General features: G+C 40.3%; 1 protein-coding gene across 1 annotated transcript; it reads right to left on the minus strand.

Moving 5' to 3' along the window:
- Positions 1 to 1,542: 1,542 nt before the first annotated feature.
- On the minus strand, positions 1,543 to 23,413 carry si:ch73-105b23.6 (mucin-like protein). The gene is made up of 19 exons (XM_021316331.2): positions 23,339 to 23,413; positions 23,031 to 23,210; positions 21,551 to 22,145; positions 19,526 to 19,675; positions 19,204 to 19,421; positions 17,466 to 17,541; positions 17,061 to 17,351; positions 14,977 to 15,216; positions 14,726 to 14,878; positions 14,343 to 14,521; positions 12,159 to 12,348; positions 11,929 to 12,048; positions 10,391 to 10,510; positions 10,241 to 10,261; positions 10,073 to 10,134; positions 9,790 to 9,973; positions 9,532 to 9,657; positions 7,458 to 7,599; positions 1,543 to 2,024 (listed from the first exon to the last, which is right to left on the minus strand). The coding sequence occupies exons 1-19, from the start codon at positions 23,411 to 23,413 to the stop codon at positions 1,883 to 1,885; spliced, it is 3,264 nt and encodes a 1,087-aa protein (XP_021172006.2). The 3' UTR covers positions 1,543 to 1,882.
- Positions 23,414 to 23,688: the final 275 nt, after the last annotated feature.

The following is a 23,688-nucleotide window of genomic DNA, read 5'->3' on the forward strand; positions in this document are numbered from 1 at the left end:
TGGGAGGCGTGCCAGAAAATAAGCATTTTGTGCCCCAGCATCACAAACTAAAAATGCTTGGAGTTTGTTAAATGCTTCTTGGACTTTAGCATGAACTGTGTGTTTTGGGTTTGATGACACTAAAGAGAGCATTTTGGCCTCAAGTACTCCAGTTTGGTCTAGTGTAAAGCAATTGGCAAACGTTTGGACCTTATGTCCATTTTATCCACACTAAGTAGTAAAATTAGGTGATCATGGAAAACAGGTGAGAGCAATGAAGGTAGATCTAAGGCAGAAGGAGAATGATAGACAGGACAGACAGGGAAGAAACACAGAAATCTAACAGAATCCACTAACTAAGTAAAACACTGCAGGATGAAACCGAAGAGTACGTGATACCCGAAGCTAAAAGAGTAAGTCCAAAACCACACACTTCCTGAAGATCGTGACAGTAATAGGGAATAGGGAAAACTGAACAGATCAAAAAACATGAGCCAAACAGAATATAAGGATATCTGCGCAACATCTGCAGAGACTAAATTTAAGTTTTCCGCACTTCTTTTGTTCCCCGAGTACAAAACAAAATACATTTAAAGGGCTAGAAAAGAGGATTTTGCACAATTTTGCCCCCATTTAAATGTGCTTTATTGATGAATTAGCTACAATTCACCAGCCATAAAATCAGCCTTCTTCAACGGGCATCTCGATTCCCAGACCTGAATCGTCTGGAGAGCCTGTGGAGTGACCTGAAGAGGAGAGGAAAAGGCCGGTGATCCCTCTCTTTGTGTGCTCCAGCCTTGACAAATGTTATTGAGAAGACTAATGGCCGTCAAAGTGTAGAAAGTGTTGATAGCAGATGTAACAATAACTGCAGCAAAAAAAACAAAAAACTAAGGGGGAAACTTTCAGCATTTTCAGTTTGAGACTGTGACACTGCAATAAAATAGTAACTTTTAACTTTTTCACCAAGAGGGTACCAGTAATTAAAGGACACTGCAGATGCACATATTATACACTTATAAACTAAGAATGCGTTCACATTTCTATGGCAGGTGTGGATGGAAAAAAAAAAGAGAATAAAGGGTTTGTTTTAGAGGTCTGATAACTTCTTGGATTTTAATATCCTGGGTTGCAAGTTCTTCTGATTTTTCATTGTTATTGTTAATTTAATGTAACCTTTCCTTTGCAATCACCTCTCTGATTTGAGAGCACAGGAGATTATTAACACCGCTATAATTAAAACTGAAGGGGAAATTATTTTAGCACGGCGTCTTCTTTTCCTCCCAAATCCACAGCTTTGGCGTGTCGCTCATCAGCTTCCAGGATAAAAACCTTCCTCCCAACATTACTCAGATGGCCGTCTTTCAACATTCATTCAATTGTTCTTGACATGATCTGCACTGTAACATTTTATTGAATGGTACATTTTTATTCTCATTTTACAAGATATTTACAATGGTTGTATTTTTAACTTGCAGGGTTTCCACAGCAGAGCATCTGCTGTGGTAAATGAACTAGGATGCAACAATGAACAGTACATAAATGATCTTTTTTTTTTTTTTAAACAGTGGCACCCTTTTATGGACTGACAAATGCTGTTGGCCAGCTATTAACTGGAAACCAAAGAGCACTGCAGTGTTTTTCACTTTTAATCAACATACCCTGCCAAGACATGGTGGACTTCTGCTGGGTCAGACAGATTCAAAACCCTTGCACACTAAATAGGAATGAAAATAACAAACGTGTCACGATTCAGCCTCGCAGATTCAACTAGGCGACTTTGCCACTTAACCAGACTGAATTACCTGTTCAAGAAAACCCAAATAATTTACACCACGTCATTATTATCTCACACGGGATCTGGAAAAGGGCTTGCACCGTCTTTGTTAAACTGCGAGTCTGGCTATCTCAGCCGCTGCCGGGGCGTGACGTTGTCTAAGACCCGAGGGCTGCAGTGGCTCATGTACTGCAGGGCCGGGTCGGCGTAGTTGAAGGGTGGGGGGTTGTACTGCTGCTGGATGTGGTCTGGCATCAGGTGGGGGAGGCTGCAAGAAAACACGGCAGAATGCAGGCGTAAAATTAACGACCATCAGTGGATCTGAAACGTCTACAGAACTCCTGAGTTGCCATGCTTTTGGAAAAAAATTAACAAAAATAGAGCATGATAAAGCATTTCATAACCTTTAATCTGACACATATCCAGCTTCATTTTTTTAAATTATAAACAGGGGAAAAGCTGTTATGATCCAGTTGCATGAGTGAAAACATTTCTGGATTCAATTCCAGCGCTAGTCTTTCTGTTCTATGTCTACTCTGCTACTCTTAGATTGTAAGGACTCCTCTTCAACAGGGGCGCCACCAGGGGGTGGCCCCCCGTGCCATGTCTTGGCCAGTGTAAATTGTAGTAGCGTTATTTTAGCATGTCATCCCATCATGGACAGCCAGCAAGGCAGCCGCTCTTCTTGACCTTCTATTGCGCTTTTATTTGTATCTGCCAGTATCTACTTTCCCTCTAGTAACTGCCTTGGTTTCCAATAAATGAATAAATGTGCACGTTATTCCTAATGTAATTACGCAATAAAAAGGAATTGTTCAACTCAAAATATTAACTGTACTGTTATTGGTCTATGCACATTAGATCATTAGGAACATTAAAAGTTCAGAAAACCATTAAAATCCAAAAGATATTAGTAGGAAGCGTTTACTTAAGTCTTTCTAATAATTTTCTACATGCTGCTTTATTACAACAGTAGAATAAAATCGTGAAATTACAGCTTTTAGTTTCAGTGCCACCCCAAAAGTTTAAGTGGCCCCATCTGGCCCCCTATGAAATATTTCTGGAGGCGCCACTGCTCTTCAAGTGATGCCACATAATTTCAGTCAGATTTTGTTTTGGACTCTTGTTTGGCCAATTAAAGAAATACATTTTCTCTGAATGAAGTCGTTCTTTTGTTCATTTGGAAAGTGTGCTGCGACTCACTGTAATGCTGCAAAATTAAATCTTGTTTAGACTTCAGCTTTCTAGCAGAGATCTGATGGGTTTTAGATTAACACAGACTGGTATTTTGAACTGTTGCCCATTTGCTCCACCCTAATTTAAACGCAGATCCACCTGAGAAAACGAAACCCCGCAGCTCAACGCAGACTGTGACGCTTTTTCAAAGATGCTCAGGGTTATCTTTGTGTGACAACATGCATTTAAGCCTGGAAGCATCTTCTCTCAAGAGGTTTTGGGATATTTTTCACAAACTGTATTTACATGAAATGCTGCAGGAAAAATCCTACAAAGATTTCTAACCTTTGTTTCTGGTGAATCAGATTACCTATAAAACGTGGCAGGTGGGATCTCACAAAGAAAAATGCTGGAGGTAATCAAAAGAAGCCTCGACAAAGCATTGATTTAAAGGTATGAACACTAATGCAAGTTTTTCAACTTTTTTTGTGGTTTTTCTTACATTTTATCTTTAACTGGTTTATTTGTTGAGTCAGTTGAATTGTGCAGAATGAACTAAAGCTGGAAATATTTTTTTAAATAATTTGTCATCATTTCATTTGTTAAAATCATGCAAACCTGTGAGGCACCGTTAAAATGCCGCTGTAGCAGTGTTCGGGTCCCGTTGCTGTAAAGTGATGCGCACATTTACTTTCTGCAACCTTTTAATGCTGTAACAACTGTAACTAGGGCTAAAGGTTTCTTTTGCACCGTGGCGTGGTTGTGTACTTGTTTATATAAAACGTTTAACACTTCCATTACGCTTGAATCTCTTTGCTGTGTTTATTGCTGTCCATATCTCTAAGACAGTAGACAATAATCGTTAGGAAGGTTTATGGAAATCTTTGGATGAGCAACCGTGACTCATGCATATTCATGCTTGTTCTAGCCTAGATACCCTGAAAGATGCTGAAATCTGGGGCTAAAGCTGATTAAAAACATGGCGCTCGCATCTGAACGTTTTCTCCAGACTCAGTGTTGTTTTGCTGGCCAATAAAACGTACTGCACTGTATATTACAACCGCTCTCTCTGTTAATATGTATATCCCGTTTGATAACGGGGCCCAGTCAGACTGTCCAGCCTGCTGCTTAATCAGCCCATGAATAACAAGCAAAAGAGACACAACCTGTGAAATGATTTCTTGCGATATTGGCAGATGCACCACCAGATCCTTTGTTTAGTGTTTAGTCATAGTTTTCTCGGAAAATGTGACAGAACAACCGAGGGAAGCTAATGGAAAAGCTGGAAATGGCCATTTCACTCGTATCTGCTCCATTGTAGCAAATAGCTCGAGGACTTTAGTCGATTTTACCAGATAATCCAAGAATCTCTGTTTTCTCTCTCTCTGCTGAAAGAAACACAGAGGTAATGTTTCTCTGGCTTTAGTACCCCCCCCCCCCCTCTAATCTAACATGATCCGACAATGCTGACGCAGACAGCATTGTTACATTCATAGTGTGGTTGAGTGAAAGCAGGAAAAGAGGCCAGTCATCAAGGGGATTAGGTGTCTCTATGGCCCACTAACACCTGGTCCAGATGCCATACATCTGCACACATACAAGGCAACACGTTGCAGCTAAGTACGCATGCACATTACAAAACACAATGTTATGTGCATTTGGAAAAATAATAAGTAGAATGAAGCTTTTCATCCGCTATGCGTTAAATCCGTAGTGTGGTGATTTGTTTGCCTCTGCAACAAAATGTGGGGAAAACTCTGTTATTTCTAATAAGTCAGAGCCACTAGGAAACATCTTACAGACAGAAAAAAGTTTTCTTACATGTCCTGGTAGGCTGATTTAGCTTAATTTATAGGCACATAATGTATGAGTTGAAACCTGGATGCTAAGATAAATTAAGATATACCTAAACAAAGTAATAAAAACAAATCAAATAGGATCAGATAAATGGAGATTAGATCATTTAAACCAAATTACGCCAAACTAAACAATGTTAAGATAAGCTATACTAATAGCAGTCGGTCGAGACAGATAACCGTTCACACGGAGCCTGGTTCTGGTTCTGCTTGAGGTTAAAAGGGGAGTTTTCCTCTCCACTGTCGCTTCATGCATGCCTAGTATGAGGGATTGCTGCAAAGCCATCAACAATGCAGACGACTGTCCACTGTGGCTCTACGCTCTTTCAGGAGGAGTGAATGCTGCTTGGAGAGACTTGATGCAACCTGCTGGGTTTCCTTAGAGAGGAAACTTTTGGACTTATCTGTTTAATCTGATTGAATTTGACTTTGTAAAGTCCCTTGAGATGACATGTATCATGAATTGGAACTATATAAACAAACCTTTATTGAAAAATTAATACATAATAGTACAATTTTTCTAAATTAACCAAATGTGACATCAATGATAATCTAAAGAGAGGCTACACCAAAGACAATTAATCTTAGCTTCAATTAATTTGGCCAAGGCAACATAAACTAAACTAAATCAAGCAAAGCAAAGGAAGGATTTATAGGATACATTTAGATTAAATAGAGCCAGAATAAACAATTTAACTTAGAAAAAAATAGGAGAGGTTTAACTGACCTTAGGTGTAGCTAAAAAAAAAAAAAGCTAACTAAGCTAAAAAAGGTAGTACAGCAGTTTAGGTACTTTAAGATAAAAAAGTCATAACCAAAATAATTTAGGCCAATTAGGCTACACTGTGTATTCTCTTAATTGACCTAAAATAGGCTAAACTAAGCTAAAATTACATAAGGTAGCACAGCATGTTTATCTAAGATAAATAAAAAAACATTGAAAGATGTGATAATTAAGCTACATTAATAAGGTGTATTATCCAAACTGACCGAAGCTAAATTTAGCTAAACTAAGCTAAAATGTTAAAGAATATTCAAGCTACAATAGGGCATTCCTCAAATGACATCAAATTGCTAAATTTAGACCCAGCGGCCATCTTGTGGTCGAACAAGCAGAGCAGTTTACTTGTTTGAGTCAAATAGTGAACAGATCTATCCTGAATATCACCTCAACAGACACTTTATGGCAACAACAAAACACCGCTGCTGTGTGGTAGAGGTGGACGATATAGAAAAAAAGCATATGGATAAAACAGAAATCATATTGATCAATATCGATAATTATCAACAAATTTAAAACATATATTTTAAGTGCAGCGCTGTTCGTTTTATAGTTTCTTAGCAACTTATTTTTAGATACAAAACACACAAACTCTGAATTCAAACTCAACCCTTTATTCAACCAACTTTTTACCAAAACTACAAGTTTTTAAAAAGCAAAAAGAACGTGTGCTCTCTGAACTCTTTGAAGGGGGCGGAGCTTGGTTCCTGGGTCTGTGTTGTGATTGGTTGGGAGAATGTAATGACTGTAATATTAACCTACATGGCTAGAATGCAAAAGGAAGGAAAACTGTTATTCTTTTGAACTTATTATTGACCCTTATTGTCTATAATCGATATATATCGTTATTGAATTATCGTCCAGCCCTATTGCGTGGGTATTTGTCACAGTGACTTGTGATATGGTGACTGTGATCATATGAAGGGAGATTCTTTTCCATCGATTTTTAAAACCTGAGAAACGTCAGAGTTGCATAGGAGCTTGTAACCGAGAGGAGTTTACTGTGGAATCTGACCAAAGACGCTCTCTACATTTCCTTCATGGGAGATTCCTGACTAAATTAGTCTAAAATAATCCAAAAAGGAAAAATGTTATTAGACAAGCTTAGCAATGCCCTCTATAGTGAGCTAATTTTTACTATGTGCATGTAGTTGGGGTTTTTTATTCTTCTAAGCGATGTATCACCAATAATCTTGTGTGGTCTAAAGGTAAAGTTTCATAACTCGCACAAAAGCTGTTAGTAGGAAGTGTTTTGTTTAATATAGTAATAGAGTGGGCAGTCTTTCCTCCAACTGAGAAGTTGAGCAGGAGGAGGATGGTGCTGCAGCAGCAGCAGCAGAACAGCAGACAGGATTTACAGCCTTCAAGTTCCTGGAATGGACTTATCCTGGCCAGGCCAACTGGACTACTGTACCCTGAAATACCGTTTGTGTATTAGATTGTGTGTGTGTGTCATTCTTTACAGCTGTTTATTCTCAAATCCGCTGCATGAACATTATCCTTCCCTGCCTCAAGGATCTGCTGACCCACCTAAAGGCATTTTATGTCTTATATCCAGTGATTTTGACTTCCAGTGGTCTGTCATTGCTTGCTTTCTGGGCCAATTGGGCTGTAGGACCTTTGCTAGTATACTAGTGTGCAGCTTTTGATGTGGTTACGCTCATTACAGAATAAATAAGATGAAGACTGATGCGTTGCTTTCATTGTTTATAGAAAGGCTAAGTCTTATGACTGTTCTGGATTTAGATCCCTAAAAGCTGTAATCAAACTGAACTTGTTGTATCCATATAATCTTTAGAACAACCGATTGGCACAATTCTTAAGTTCTCTTTGAACGCTGGGTCCTAGTTCAAAGGCGTAACGTCTAAGGACTGCTGACGGTACTCACTCTCCGGTGACGGTCTTCCTGCGGCAGCAGAAGCAGGCCAGCAGAGCCAGAAGCAGCAGCAGCAGTAGCAGAGGGATGCCGATGCCCAGCACCAGACCCAGGATCAGATCCACGTTCGAGTCAGGCTCCTCTGATCGCTCGGCTGGTTGAAAAGGTTTCATGGAGAGAGAAGGTGGAAAACAAGTGCCACACAAAACAAAATATTTTAAACACATGCAAAAAAAGTGCTCTTTTATCTGTAAAATACATGTGCAGCTTAATAACATCATTGAATATATTTATGTTATAAAGATTCCTTACACTCAGAAGGATATATAAATGTCTAAATGTTATAATTTTTTTTGTTAATTTAGATGCTTGTGGTTTGCAGATTATGAAAAGACAAAATTCAGTTTCTGAGAAGATTTTAAGTTTACACGGGATCAATAAGGAATTGTTTTTAACACAGAATGTGGACAAACTAATACTTGGTCAGGGCCCCATTTGCACACTGCAAAAACAAAACTAAAAATGAGTCAAATCTTCTTGAAATTAGTGCATTTGTCCTTGATTTCAGCAGGTGAATAAAATGATTTGCCAATGCAATGAGATTTTTACACTTAAAATAGGAACAACTCATCTCTATCATCTTATTTCAAGTGCAGTATATCTAATTATCTTATTTTAGGGGTTAAAATACTCACTCCATTGGCAAATCATCTCGTTTACCTGCTATAATCAAGGATAAATGCACTCATTTCCAGAAAATTTGACTTATTGTTAGTTCTGTTTTTGCAGTGCATGAATTATTGCACTGATGCGGTGTGACATGGAGAAGATCAGCTTTGAACTCTGCTGAGGTATGATGGCGGCCTTCAGGTCGTCTGCATTGTTGGTTCTGGTGTCTCTTGTCTTCCTCTTGACAGCAATGCATACATTTTCTGTAAGGTTTAGTCCAGTCTGCTGGCCAGCCAAGCACATAGTCATTAAAACAGGTATTATTATCTTCAACCTTTTCTACGTTTTTTTTTTTCTTTTTCCTTTCTTCCTCTCTTCTAATTTCTTATTGTAGCGTCCATATAACATGAAATATTCCCTTTATAAATTATAACAAAGCTATTTACATATATAAATCAAGCGGAGCACTGTGGTGAAAGCGGTACGGCTCCACTTGTGAAAGTAAAATCTGTTTTTGGCATTAAGACAATTCTTAATGCCACACTGCCGGACAGGACACTATTAAAAAAATGCATAGATTTTTTTATAAGGTTTAGTCCAGACCAGTTTGCTGGCCAGCCAAGCACATATTCATTGAAACAGGTTTTAGTGCCTTTATCCATGGGGGCAGGTGCCAGTTCCTGCAGGAAAATTAAATCAGCATCTCAATAAAGCTTATCAGCAGAGAAAATCATGAAGGGCTCTAAAGTTTCCTGGCAGATGACTTTGTCGACTTTGGACTTCATAAAACACAGTAGACCAACACCAGCAGACAGCAACTTAAACTTTAAAAACTTAAATTTTTAAATAAAATACAAAAAATAATTTTCATTTGAAGACAGAGCTTGGGGCCACCAGGCAGCAGCCCAGTTCCTTTTCTCCTTATCCCTGAAAAGTGGTTTCTAATGTCTCTGCTTCAGTCGTGGCTTCAATACAACGAATGTCACATATGTAGACCAAATCCTGGACAGGTTTGTGCGTGGTGGCTCTTTAAGGCTGCAGCTATCCATGCTGCTTGTGCAACATTTTCTTCCGTGCTTTTTCCTTCCACCTAACTTTCCCTCAATATGTTTGTGTACAGCACTCCTTTAACAGCCAATTTTTTTTTATAGTAATGACCAATTTTAGCTCACCCTGCTTGTGGAGAAACATTTCTGTGTTAAAAACACAATAAAATCCAATCATAACCTTTATTGGTCTAATATTCAACATCTATCAGAAGCTAGATTTTGGGCTTTCATTAACTGTAATGCATATTTGTCAAAATCAACTTCTCTTCTTAGAGTTGATTACTAAAATAAACTAACTTTTGAGTGATATTCTGAGTGATATTATTGAGATTTCATGTATTTCTATCTAGGATTCTATGCATACTCACAAATTATACAGGACTGGCTTCCGTCGACCTCTGTGCCATTGCAAACACACCTGTAGCCTCCGTAGGTGTTGATGCACTTGGCAGGGAAGACGCATCCGGCCTCCTTGGCCTTACACTCATCTAAATCTGTTTCCAGAATCAAGATGGAGCAGTTCAAAAATGCTTCGTCGTGTTCATCATGAAAAAGGCGTCTCCGCGGTTCTATTGTTCACTATGTTGTGAGCTGCACAGATTTACACTCGCACACCAGCATCTTACCATCAACTTCCACGTCTTTCATGCCGTAGTAGGCGCCGACTCTGGCCAGGTAGTCCCGGATGTACCAGTGGGGCGTGTCGCTGGACACAGCCACTCGATACTCGTCGGCGCCAGGTTTGGATGAAACTTTCTTGCTGATGTTGTAGAACTTATTTGTGAAACCTCTTGACAGGAGGTCATCCAGCTGAGAAACATATTTAAACCATCACCTTGCAGTCAAACAGAGACTATTATTACTGTAAGGTCTTTGCGACAGGGGTGAAATCAGAACACAATCACTCACCTGCTTGGTTCTATCTGTACTTTCGTCTTTCCAGCCCATGGAGATGTTAAACATGTTGTACCCTGTCGACACATAAGCACAATGAAGATTTATATTATAAATGTATCCGACGGCGGCCATAATACAGCTAGTTAAGCCAGAAAATAAACTGTAAATGGGAGACCATACCTGGAGGATTCGGAGAGGTACCTGCAAAATAAATATAGAAATAAAATACATTGCCTGATTGTAAAGAAAGCTTAGACCATTTATAAATACAATTCTACAGTATATATCTGCCACTAGCTAAATATTCTGAAGTAATACTTTTGTACTCACCACATCCGTCAGCATTCTTGGAGTCTTTGTATCTGCAGAGGCATTTAAAAGATCCACGGTTGTTCAAACACTCATACTTGGCATTCTCACATATCATAGGCTCTGTGCACTCATCCACATCTGCAAAAAAAAAAAAAATCCTTAATGAGTCAACAAATTCAGGCATTACATGTAAATACAATGCCTTGCAGAAGTAATAATAATCCTTAACTCTGGAGAAGTGGCTCCAACAGATACTTGGAGAAACATCAGACGTCTCAGTCCAGAAGAGGACTATAAATATATATATATATATATATATATATATATATATATATATATATATATATATATATATATATATATATATATATATATATATATATATATATATGTGTGTGTGTGTGTGTGTGTGCGTGTGTGTGTGTGTATACAAAAAGCTTTATTAGATATTATTCTGGGACTATTTAACGTTCAATGGACACGAAAACGGGAAAGTAGAAGAGAAGGGAAGGAAGAGATAAATCCCAAAAGGGAGAAAAGGTGACGAAAATAGAGTAGAAGAAAAGGAGAGAACAAAATTACATTTATGGAGTCTGCTTCTACACCTGCAGACAGATATAAAAAGAACAGCAAAAGAAACCGATAAAGTATTACAGGTACAAACAACCAACATTTTGATGACATCACTGAAAGAATACGTAGTATTATTTTATACAAAACCTTTCTTTTTGAGTTGTTGAAGACAACACCATTGTGAATACCCGTGGTGGCTCTTTTTCATTACTAATCCTCACTGCAGTGGTTTCCTCAGCACATTTCCATCTAGTTTTTGAGGGACTGAATTTGTGGAAATTAAACTTATGGAAAGCGCCGGTCAAGTACCTCTGCTCAACACAACGAAGGGCATTATTTTCATTGATATTATCTTCATAAGCTTTTACAGCTAATGATTGTAGTGACATGGAGCTAAACCAGTGACAGCAGGTAGATGATGAGTATGGGAAAAACAGAGGGCCCAAAAACGGGCCTTCGGTTTAGCTCCGCCCCCCGACGGCAAAACAATGCCAGCTTGTAGCGACAACGACAAACGTCTGTCATTGGACAAAGCTGCCGCATAACATGAGAATATCATCATATGTTTTTACATTCTAACAATGTTTGACTTTTCATTGTCTAATTTTTCGCTGCAAGCTGTCACTGTTCTAGCTCCGTAGGTTTTCCCCGGGAAATGCAGCATCGTGACCCCCTTCGTAAAACTTCAGGAAACTTCACAGACGCCGCGTTCAGTGTGAACACCCCATTAGACGTGTACCTGTTATTGAATGAAAGGTGGTTCCACACAGCATTAACAAAAAGGACCCTGAATAGACGCCCTACATTTCAGATTTCTCTTGTATATCATTTTTATAAACCATCAACGTCACTACTCTGTGTTGGTCCAACTTAAGACTACAAAGAAAGCTTGTGGCTCTAGTGAGATAAAGTAAAAGGGGTATAAATACTTTTTCAAGGCAGTATTTGTGGTTATTTTTATCTAACCGGTCAACATTTAGCACCTGTGCAGTTGTGTCCATCTCCGCTGAAGCCAGATTTGCAGGCGCAGCTGTAGCTGAGTTTGGTGGTTCGGCATTCTGCGTCCTTGTGGCATGGGAAGGGAAAAGGAGGGCTGCACATGTCTGAGGAGGAACACCGGGAAACAGGAGTAAGGACGGCTATCGTGTTTGAGGTCGCTAGATGAAAACGTGACGGCATATTTAAAAGAAATAATAGCTGGTGTACTACAGACCATACTCAAAGCATTTGTAGCCCTCCTTGCCGCTGGAGACGGTACCGTCAGGGCAGTCTCCACAGGTGAACTGGCCGGGGTCTTTTACGTGGCACTGCACCCCACTGAAACACGGTTTGCCTCGACACACGTCCGTTGTGTTCCCACAGAACTTCCCACTGTATTCCTTCGGGCACAAGCACCCCACCACCTATGCATCAATTTAACAATGAAAAAGATTAAAAAAAAACAAAAAAACACGACGATTCATCTTACATCACAACAGAAGTACTCATCTGCTTTCACATATTCCGATAATTATTTCAATGCCTCGGAAATGTTCAGAGGAATTATAATTTCAACAAATATTATTTTGTTCCATTCTACGAAAAAAGCTAAACTTTTTCAGAGATTTCTATAAATGCTTTAGTTTAGATTTGTAATTGTTTATCTGAATGGTTTCCCCCATGAGGTGTTTTTTAGAGAATAAAGAGATTGTGAGAACGCTGCATGACTTTTAAAGTTAAACTGTTAGCCACACCGTCCTCAACAAAACAAAAAAATATTTAGGGTGCTTGTGGAAAAGCATTGAACACATTTACATGTAATTTATCTTGTCATTGTTCCATTTTTTTGTCCCAGTGTTTGGTTTAACACTCCTGCACAATAAATAAACAGACTACAAACTATGCATTGAAAATCTGTGGCTCGTTCAGGAATGCAAGTAAAGGATCCACTGATTATGTAGACATGGATATAATGAACTATTTATATGTAAGTTATCGTTTTCAACAGGTTTTTTTTCTCTTGAACACATGGAAACAGCCAAAGTAATTCCACTTTATAAAAATGGAGATAAAAATGTGTTCTCCAACTACAGAACACTGTCCCTGCTTCCACAATTTTCTACAATACTAGAAAAACTATTTGTAAGTAGGTTGGATAAGTTTATAAACAGATACAACATTTTAAGTAATGGTCAGTATGGATTCAGAACTAATCACTCTACATCAATCGCACTTATGGAACTTACAGAAGAAATTTGCAATGCAATCAACAGGACATTTTTTTTAAGTGTTTTTGTGGATCAAAAAGGCTTTTGACACTATCGATCATAGCATTCTTCTTCACAATGCGTTTTATTTGCAGATGATACTACCTTATTTTATCCTGGGAAAGACATGGCGCAGGTGCTGAATTTGGCTAAAAAAGGATTCAGATTTTTCACAACCATTAGGGAAACTGGTAAGGCTGCAAGTTCCCCGGTTCAAATCCCACAGTGGCCCCCCCACTGCTCCATAACAACGGGAGGGTTCAATGCAGATGACACATTTAAATGCAATGTATGTTGTAAGGACAGATAAGGATAATTACAAACAAAAAACGTATTAAATATTATGTTTTTCTGAGATTTCACCACAAAACAACAACCTTATAGCCATTTTTATTACTTTAACCTACATTTTCCTGTCTGCCTGTAATAATTATACATTACAATACATTTTGTCTACTTTCACCCGGACTGTCTCAGACAAATGCAGGACTTGCGGTCGTTATAGTTAAGCTACATCAGCGATTTTTAAAATGTTATCTGCTCAACAGAATGGGTCAATCCATACTCCAGGAAAAGGCGGGAATCACTTTTATGGGAATCAACATTTCCCATAAAAAAAGGTTTTATTCCTCTAGTTCAGGGGCGTGCAACCTTTACAGTCTAAAGAGGCATTTTGCCCACAGTCCACTTGAATTAAACTCGTTCATAGCTGCAAATGTTGCCTTATAGTTATAATCTTTGATAAAGATCTACTGTAGAAAATCTGCTGTCATCGATTAAAGGAACGCCCTTTTATGTCTATTTTGAAGTTTAAAAAAGAGGATGGACAGGATGTTGATATTTGTGGATATAATGATGTAAAAAGAAATCATAGTTTACAACATAATGAAAATTTTTTGATTTAAAACTAAATATTACTGGCACCTTTAGAATCATTCTGCAATTATTCCAAGAAAAAAACTGCTAAAACCTGCATTTATTATCATTACCACATTTAAATACCATAATAAAAATATAATTTGTTGCCAAAGTTATTAAGAGCCACTGTGGAAGATCCAAAGAGCCACAGGTTACAGACCCCTGCTCTAGGATTTCAACAAAGAATAAGAAGTGAAAAAAAAAAAAACATCTTAAATCCCGAATGACAGTACCTGGAACTTGCCCTGCAGATGATTTTCAGCGACGCTGTCATACAGGCAGGTTCCTCCGTTAAGACAGTTGCAGACACGCAGGACGGGGGTGAACAAGGAGCTTGTCTGTTGGTCGCTGACCTTGATGGTCAGCTGGACAGGCTGAGTGCTGAGGGGTGTCCATGTCAGGTAGCCGGTCCCTGGACAGAAAGGAGAAACACACACGCCCACAGCGATTACGCATCGCCGTTGTCACAGCGGGAAGACGGCCATCTCCTGAGTCAACAGCAGCGGCCTCTTCATCCCGCTAACAAATGTCACCAGTCATGTCATCAGTAACAGTGATGAATGGAGGAAGAGGGGATGAATTTGTGTGTGTGTGTGTCTGTGTGTGTGTGTCTCACCCCTATCAACGGACGCCTCTGGAGGCCTGGGGAATAGCAGTGAGTAGGTGATGGGGTCACCGTTTGGGTCCTGAGCAACAATGTGAACGGTGACCAGAGAGTTGACCTTAGAGTGTATCACAGCGGGCTCTGTCACTATGGGTGGCATGTTGCCTGCCGGATGACAAACATGTCGCAGGACGTTAGCGTGAAGGGGGGGAGGAATATGAAAAGAAGGACTGCTTAAAGCCTGGAGGTGTTGATAAATGTACCGTAGATGAGAGCCAGGTTCGTAAACTGCGTCTGGGCATCCAGAGTCCGCTGGCCCAGGTCAGAGATGCCGGATGCTAGGCTGTCCTCTACGCACTGCATGCTGTCTTTGCAAATTATCTTCTGCGTTTCCAGCTCAGCAGGGCCGAGGCGTTCCAGGAGAGCGGCGGTGGAGTCCGCCGTCAGGAGAACCCTCGGAGGCGAAGAAGAGAGCAACAGGCTTTCAGGGCCTGGGACCGCCCCTGGAAAACGAGAGCGGAGACACTGCAACTCATTCGCTGTGTTGGTTGTTTCACTCAAACCCGGAGCTGAGTGGCTACATTTAGAAAATCAAATCCAGCTCAATGCCTGGAAACACCGTGGGATAAAGGTGCAATTTGCTGTTTGGTGGCCAAAGCAAACTAAGATCATTAAAAATGTCAACTTCGATGCTGAGAAACCAGCGTTTGCCGCCTTTCCAAAACTCACGGGTCCCTAAGCACTCCCAGAAGTTTATGTACATTTGTGATGGGAAAATAGTTTGCAGTGATGATTACAACTGGTTGTTCCTACAAAACTGCGCCAGACACTTCTGTAAATAACTAAAATAATGACTGTAATAGAAATGGTGTGTTTTTCATCTCTGTTACCTCAGATTACTTCAGAAATAACTGAGTCCAAATGCAAATGCATTGAATCCCGTGTTAGACTGACATCAAAGCACCACACAGCCAACTGTTTGTTTACCAGTAACCCTTTTTTTATATATATAATTACAAACAAATTCAAGCTGCCTGAGTTTAATCAATTTTAGTAAGTTTCTTCAATTTCTGTCACAGTTTTCAGTTCACTTCTTCTCCAATGACAGTGGGAAATCCCAAGCGAAATAAATAAATTAAAACATGCGGAGGACCTCTGGATGTAAAACTTTACATGAACCTTCTAAATCACGTGTCAAACACGAGGCCCGTGGGCCAAATCCGGTCCGTCAAGGCAAATTATCCGGCCCTCATGAGCCAAAAAAGGCGCATCATGTCATAAAGTAGAGGCCTATATACTTATAAAGTGTATAAAGATGCTAAAACTGTGCCTCCTGTAGCTAATGTTGATTTTTTTAACTGTGTAGTAACAGCATCCTGCCACTAGATGTCAGTTTTTCCACAACACATTCGAACAACCCAGAAATGTCCAAAAAAGAGAAAAAGTGATGCAGAATGATGAGAGTTTAAAGTGTAACTCACCCCAATATCAACTTATTTTGCAGATAAACTGATCAAATGGGCCTTAGGGTGCTACGTTTATGTTATTGTGAATTTCCTTACATTTTTATGTGAACTGAAATGATATTCTGAAATCAAAAGTGTCATCTATCCAGGTGCAACCGGCCCTTTTAATGACTTCATGATGCCAAAGTGGCCCAATATAGAAATGAGTTTGACAGCCCTGGTCTAAATTATTTAGAAAACACTGGACTTTTGGTGACAGGAGCAAGAAAACCTGTCACCTCCATGGCTCAGTTATACGTTGGAGTAGAAACACCGTTCAAAGTTAAACGGATCCATGTACTGTGGATTTCACCACTAAATGTTCAGGTTAGGATGTCATCATATCATGCACTCTGTAAAATATAAAGAAGCTTAGAACCATTAACTTTTCCATTAGGATGAATATTTACACAAAAACATGGGCATCCTTGTCTGATTTGACCCTGTGTGTAAAACCACCCCAGCGAATTAACCAATTATAATTCTTCTCTGAACTGTCACCTCCAAACTTTAGGTTAAGGATATTTCTTTATGTAATAACCGCTACGTAACACACAGTCGACACAGAAAAATGTTTTAGTTTGACCTTTAGAAGCCTCTCCCGTTTACAATTTTAAAACTTTTGCCGACATGACATATAGTTTTTGAGGTAGGTGTTTTTGTCTGATGCCCTGTCCCTAGAACAATTGGGGACTCACCATAGCAATCAGCATTTCTAGCCTCTCTCTATAAGATCTTCCTTCTATTTAACACATTTGTTTCATGTTGCACACCACAGTAACTTTTTTTCCTCCTGCTTTCATGAGCTGTAAAAGTCGTGCATGCCTCCACGGTCGACTCACAGGACAAGCAAAAGAGTTTCAGCCTCTCCTCTTCAGGGGGGTTGAGATCCTCGGAGCTCAGGACATTGCCATCCGACATGAGGAAATCATCGGACCGGTTTGCGCTCCAGAGACCCAGGAGGCCCACGGTGCGTTTGTAGAAGGTCTGGGGGACCTCCACCATGGCTGCCAGCTGGCTGTAGCCTTCACTTCTCCACACGGCCACCTTGAGGCCGCCGGCATACACCGCTGCACAGCGATTCACCGAGAAACAGCGCACCGCAAAGTCCCGCTTGTTCTCGTACACAACACCTGGAGGGACACGTGGGATGTATTTCTAACAGTTAGGACAGTGTGTGATCTCTTCGATAGCTCTAAAATATCTTATCGTACTCATGCACATGAAACGTGCGTGATGGGCGTTACCGATTCTGACGGAGACTTCAACGTCGTCCACATAGATCTGCAGTCCACTGTCTTTGTTGGAGCACTTCCATTCAATCTGAAAATAATAGATAAAGGCTGAAATAAGGGTTTACAAGTGTATTTTATTTTCCTGGTATTAGAATAAGGTACCTTTACTTCCATTTCCAGATCTGGATACCGATACAATCTACCTCACAGTGAACTAAACTTAAAGTACTGACTTTACCGCATTTTAAATAAATACAGAATTGTGGTTGTTGCCATACTTTTGCTAATTTTGACACTAAAATGAAAGTGTAAACATAGATCCAAACATCAAGCACTGTGCCTTGCAAAAGCACTCATATCCGCTTTAAATTGTTCACATAACAACAAATTATTTATTTGTAAGATGCTAAATTTATTTATTTAGGATCTTATGTGACAGACCAAAAAAGTATTTTTGTAGTCAAAACCGTTTTATCTGATACCCTGTGGGTAGTTTAGTTTCAGTATGAATCCAGCAAGTCTTTGAAGGCGTCAGATATTTAAACATCAGTCAACAAACGGCATTGTGAAGGCCGAGGAACGCAGCAGATCAGGGAGAAAGTTGTGGAGACGTTTATAGAGAGGGAAGCGGCACCTGGAACCAAGTGCTCTGGTCGGATGAGACCAGAAATGCCGAACAGCATCAAGCTGTGGGGAGGAAAACCTGAATATATATATATATATATATATATATATATATATATATATATATATATATATATATATATATATATATAAAATGATTTTGCATCTGAAACACAAAATTGGGTTCACAGGTTTGTCCAGATAAAAGAAAGGCCTGCAGTACGCTGATTCTTGGGGGGTTTAATGTGCATTCCATTGAGTTGGTCAAAAAATCTTTATTTACGCTCAGAAACAGAAATTGGTTATAAGTTAGTCTTTTTGAAAACGCTCGCTGTGTTTAAGTATGCAAGTTTATTGAATCGGTGCATCCAAGTCTGCTCTTGAATAAAACTCACTGGACGTTTGTGATTAAGTTAAACCAAAACTAAAAACATAGTTAATAAAAGATGAATTATTTATGGTGCACCTAACATTTTACATTTTAAGAAGATTTAAATTTGTCTGTGAAAATCCTGTCTTGAAGAAAATTCCAAAAAGCCTGCGTTGTACCATTGTTGCAGCCAGGGGGCGCTCAAAATAGCTTCACAGTCCACAAATGGCCCCACGGCGTCCCCAAATCAAAGCATATTTGTGTGTTAGAACGACATAAATGGCATAAAAGGAATAGAGAATCTGTAGCAAGACATTAAAATTGATGTTAACAGACCTTCTTCATCCGATCTGACTGAGCTTTAGCTTTTCTGTGAAGGATTTGCAAACGAATTCACTCTTGAGACGTGCAGAGCTGGTGGAGGCAAACCCCTAAAAACCTGCACTTATAATTTCAGTGAAAGCTGATGGCTGAGCACAAGTGAATGGCAAACTTTCACATTTAATCAGTACAAATCCTAAACATCCACCATGTCAATTATGCACTGCGTTGTGTTGGTCTGTCATGTAAAACCCTGATAAAATACATAAAACTTTGTGTCAGTAACACAACAAACCACAAACAATTACACAGGGTTTGGAAGACAGATTTCTGTTTAAAAGATCAATTTAATCTGAGCTAAAATAATAATGCTCAGAGGTCAAAAAGGACTTCTCCAAACTGTGACGGATGCTGCGGCTCAAATCCCAGCCTGACCTTGCCGATGCCTTGGTGGAAGGCAGCCAGGCGCACCACCGCTGGGACCTCAACGATCCCCCTCGCGACCGTGTGGAGCTTCTCCATCTGTCCTTGTAGGGTGAAGATATTAGAGCCCCTCGCAGACGAGAGACGTAGTATCACAAACTCCCCCAGGGTCTTAAACGAGTACTCTGTCCCATCGAAGGTGATGAAATGCAGGCCCCCGTACACCATTGCTGTGAGGAAACATTGCCTTTCACTGTTAAAACACGACGGAAGCCCCTTAAGTAAGATTGTGCTCATTTCTGTTCGCGTGTGGGGGGTGGGGGGGGTCTCTCACCGGCGCCCGGAGCTGCCCCGTTTGTCAGGGGAGAGCCACTGCGATTGCCCAAGCTGTAACCCTGGCAGCGGTCCAGGGGTCTCTTGCTGAGATAAAGATGGCACAGGGGAGAGTCGATGCAGCACCACTGAAACGGAAGAAGATCCTCATCTGCAGAGAAAGGTTTTGTGAAATGGCGACAATTAAAGACGCTCGACTTTGGTTGGAAGAGATGTCTAGTTATTCTGGCATGACAGATTTAAACCGACCATGCATTGGTGGGCCTTTCTCCCCCCCAGGTAACACAGGTTACACAGCCCACCACACTTGCTTGCAACCCATGCAGTTTAAATTGCTTATAATTAAATTAAAATCACCTATAATCCTGCTTCTTGTTATACAGGTGTACAGGAGACACTGTGTATGGTGTCTCCTCTACACCATGATCGCACACTGTTCTCTTCTCCTGCATTGTTTACGTTTCAATTGTTTACTTTTTAATCACTGCTGCAATGTATACTGTAATTTACAAGCTGTACGCAACAAAATTTTGTTCTGTATGCACTCTGTGCATACAAAATGACAAATTAAAATGTCTAAGTCTAAGTCTAAACAGCAGGAACCAAAGCTAATATTAGAAAATAACATTGTTGTTTTTTTAAATGCTGCTGTTAACACTTGGCAACAAGCTTCTTTTTTTTCCTCTCTTCATCTCATTCCACAAGCTTTCTACAAGGTTTAGGTCTAAGCACTTAGATGTGCATGGCAGAAGTTTTGGACAAATGCTTTGGGTCATTATTCTGCTGAAAGACCCACTGTAGAACCAATTTCCTCCGTCTGATTGTAAAGGTGCGGAAAGCCTTAGTTCCCTTAAATCAAGATTAAAAACACATTTGTTTAGGATTGCCTTCAACTGTTCTAGTTAACTGAATCACCAGTTTTTTGTTCTATTTTCTATCTACATTTTATTCCTACTTGCTTTTATTCCATTTTATTTTGCCATATTTTAATCATGTAAAGCACTTTGCATTGTCTTTGTACTGAATTGTGCAATATAAATAAATTTGCCTTGCCTTGCCTTGACAGAGGCCACCAGGTTTTTATAAATCATCTACAGGAGTTTCACAGAGCCCATTGTCTCATGATCTGGAAATAGGCCCCCAGCATCACAGATCCTCCTCCGTACAGAAGGAATGAGGTATTAATTAGATGTAGACGTCTCTTTGAGAAGACACGAAACAACAAGAGCCGTCCAGAAGACCTGCTCAAAAACATTTTATCTACCTGAATTACTGAGACTCATCGGGACATTTTCATCTTTTCTTTTCCACCTGGAGCGTTTGTTGCCCAAATTTGCTTTCATCTGGCCAGAGCACATGATTCCTTGCTTAAATCTGGGATGAGGGTTTTTTCCTGGCCTCTGAACAGTTCTTATGGGCACTTGGCGACCTCTAGAGGCCACTTCCTGCAACAGCTCAATAATAGTGAGCATATGAGAAATATTTTCAATCGTCCCTACCACCCTCAGCTTGTTTGGTTTGTCACCATAAACTTGGCTCCTTGTCCGGTTGCTGTTGTCTTAGTTATTGCTCTAAACGTAGATATAGGCAGGTTTACGTTGGTGTCTGTTTTCATGTGGTCGTTTCTTGACTGAAGATGATGGATGAATCAATTTTTCTGATTTTTACAAGAAGCTAATAGAAATGGGTTTCTCTGTTACAACATATTTATACCCCAGAGACACACAAAGTTAGAGATTACAATTTAAATATTTTTAAACAGACTGATAAAATGATAAGATCCTTTCTTTACATTTATGTCTCACTTTTGAATTCTTAGAGGCACCAATTAGTGAGGCACAATTAAATCTTGAGGTGGGAATCCCCCCCCCCCCCCCCCCCCCACAAATGAATGCACTGAACTTGACCGTTTCTGCATTAATTAACGTGTTTTAAAGCTAATGAAAGAATCTTATCAGCAGTATTTTTTTTTCAGTCAGACTTTACCTAAAAAAAAGAATTAAAATAGCAAAATGAAAAGTATTACCGATATATTTCTGTGTGCTGTGTCCGTAGAAGTAGCGTTCGCTGTACCCAGCCAGCAAGGCACCTTCGGGTTCGTACACGCACCTCTTCCCAGCGCCATAGCGGTTGGACAGGAGCGACCTGAACATCTGTCCTGAGGTGCCCCCCCAGCGCTGAGCCCTCAGCTTCTGAACTGTTTCACCTGGATCGGTGAGATCGTGTAAGAATGCCAGGTCCTCCAGAGCCTGGGTGCGGGTGCAAGGACAGGAGGACACCCCCGCCGCCCACTCAGCGGGCTCGGGCTCCTTCTTCGACCACGCCTGGCATTTGATTCGGGGACCAACATCCGGCCCTTGAGGCCCCGTCAGATCATACACCAGCTGGCCAAGGTTCCCCAGTGTTCCTCTGACTTCATTGGGTCTATATCTGCCTGCAGGCCCAAAGAGGTTTTCTGGGGGGACGGTGGTCTCCTTGAATGTGTTTTTTTCACCGTCTGTGTAGCCAATAAGAGCATTGTGATGCTTCCTCAACCCAGGTCCCCATTTCATCTCCCCATATCGCAGCAGGGCAAAGGAGCGTACGCCGTCCGTGGTCAAGATACACTGGAAAGTGTTAGTCTGCAAAAAAGTCATAAAATTACTATTTTTTTTATCAGATCAAAATAAAAATAAAAATTGAGATAAGATAAGCATTAATTGTTCTCTCTTGTTGTGTCTCTGCTCTGTCTTCTGTAACCCCCAGTCGGTCGAGGCAGATGACCGTTCATACTGATTATGGTTCTGGTTCTGCTGGAGGTTTTCCTCCCTGTTAAAGGGGAGTTTTTCTTCCCACTGTCGCTTCATGTTTGCTCAGTATGAGGGATTGCTGCAAAGCCATGGACAATGCAGACGACTCTCCCTGTGGCTCTACGCTTCTCCAGGAGTGAATGCTGCTTGTCGGGACTTTGATGCAATCAACTGGTTCCCTTATATAGGACATTTTTGACCAATCTGTATAATCTGATTGAACTTGACTTTGTAAAGTGCCTTGAGATGACAGGTTTCATGAATTGGCGCTATATAAATAAAATTGAATTGAATTGAATTGAATTTAATTAATCCGCCGTCTGATGATGCAAAGATAAGACAAAAGGCAGCAAATGTCATTGTAGTCTTTTTTTTACACATCCACTAAGACTGACCTGACCACTAGGTGGCGCCAGACGGTTGACCAAACAGGAAGTCTAACTACCTGCTTTCTCCCCGCCTACGCCTTAAGAATCTCATATTGCACAATAACATTTAAAGTAGAACAAGCAAACAATAGGACTTCCCACACTATCAGTTCCTTTTTGAATCAAAACAGAGGCGGGTCGAACAACAAACACAATTTAAAAGCCACTCGGGTTGATTTATTACAGGGTAAGGTCTGCATATTTAGAGAGGTATATAATGTCTTTTATCTTATGTTTGCTCAGCGTCACACTGTGTGCCAGGGATAGGAATGTAAAGGGAAAACCACACCTCTGTAAAGTTGGTCTTCTGATAGGAGACGGGCATCACGTTGTCCCAAGTGATCTTCAGGATCCAGGAAGGGGAAAACGAAGGCCTCTGTCTCAGACCCTCAAACTTTGTCACTTCGTCTGCGGTGCGATTAAACACCATCTGGGAGTAGACATCCGACGCATCCGCCTTAGGGTATTCCTGAGAGAATCAGACACCAGCGATGCCATTATTGCAAAGTTGTCTCTGGATTGAAGTCAGTGAGTTAATTTATGCACTAGAGCAACAACAGATTATTCCCAAAGGGTTTCTGACAACACACATCTAACCTTATAGCGCAGCTTCCCGTTCCCCTGGGTCAGGTCGCCGTCATCCCAGAACGCAGCCAATAGGGGCACTTTCATGTCGCCAGGGAAACCCTCAGCAGAGGGAGACGGGAGCAGATATTGTTCGTTCTCAGCCAGCGACTGAAACTGGACCAGGCCGTTATCAGAAAACTGAGAAAGAGAAAGTCACACACAGTCAGGCTCTCTACTAAAAGTAGGCCTATGTCACAGTTAATACAATGTACAGCCATCATTGTCATTGCTAAGGTTGCTCTTAGTTTAACTATAAATGCATAAAGTTTATTATCCGACTAATGCTTCTTGGTGATTCTACTGACTACTGAAAAAAAGTA

Source organism: Fundulus heteroclitus, chromosome 22, assembly GCF_011125445.2.
Source record: "Fundulus heteroclitus isolate FHET01 chromosome 22, MU-UCD_Fhet_4.1, whole genome shotgun sequence".
NCBI classification, from domain to species: domain Eukaryota; kingdom Metazoa; phylum Chordata; class Actinopteri; order Cyprinodontiformes; family Fundulidae; genus Fundulus; species Fundulus heteroclitus.

Excerpts from the sequence above, each read along its gene's own strand:
- si:ch73-105b23.6 (XM_021316331.2), bottom strand. The coding sequence starts at position 23,413 with ATGAAAGTGCCCCTATTGGCTGCGTTCTGGGATGACGGCGACCTGACC. Across the intron at positions 22,146-23,030 it reads AGAAGACCAACTTTACAGAG|ACTAACACTTTCCAGTGTAT; the intron begins GTGTGGTTTTCC and ends ACTTTTTTGCAG. Across the intron at positions 9,974-10,072 it reads GTACAGATAGAACCAAGCAG|CTGGATGACCTCCTGTCAAG; the intron begins GTGAGTGATTGT and ends TATGTTTCTCAG.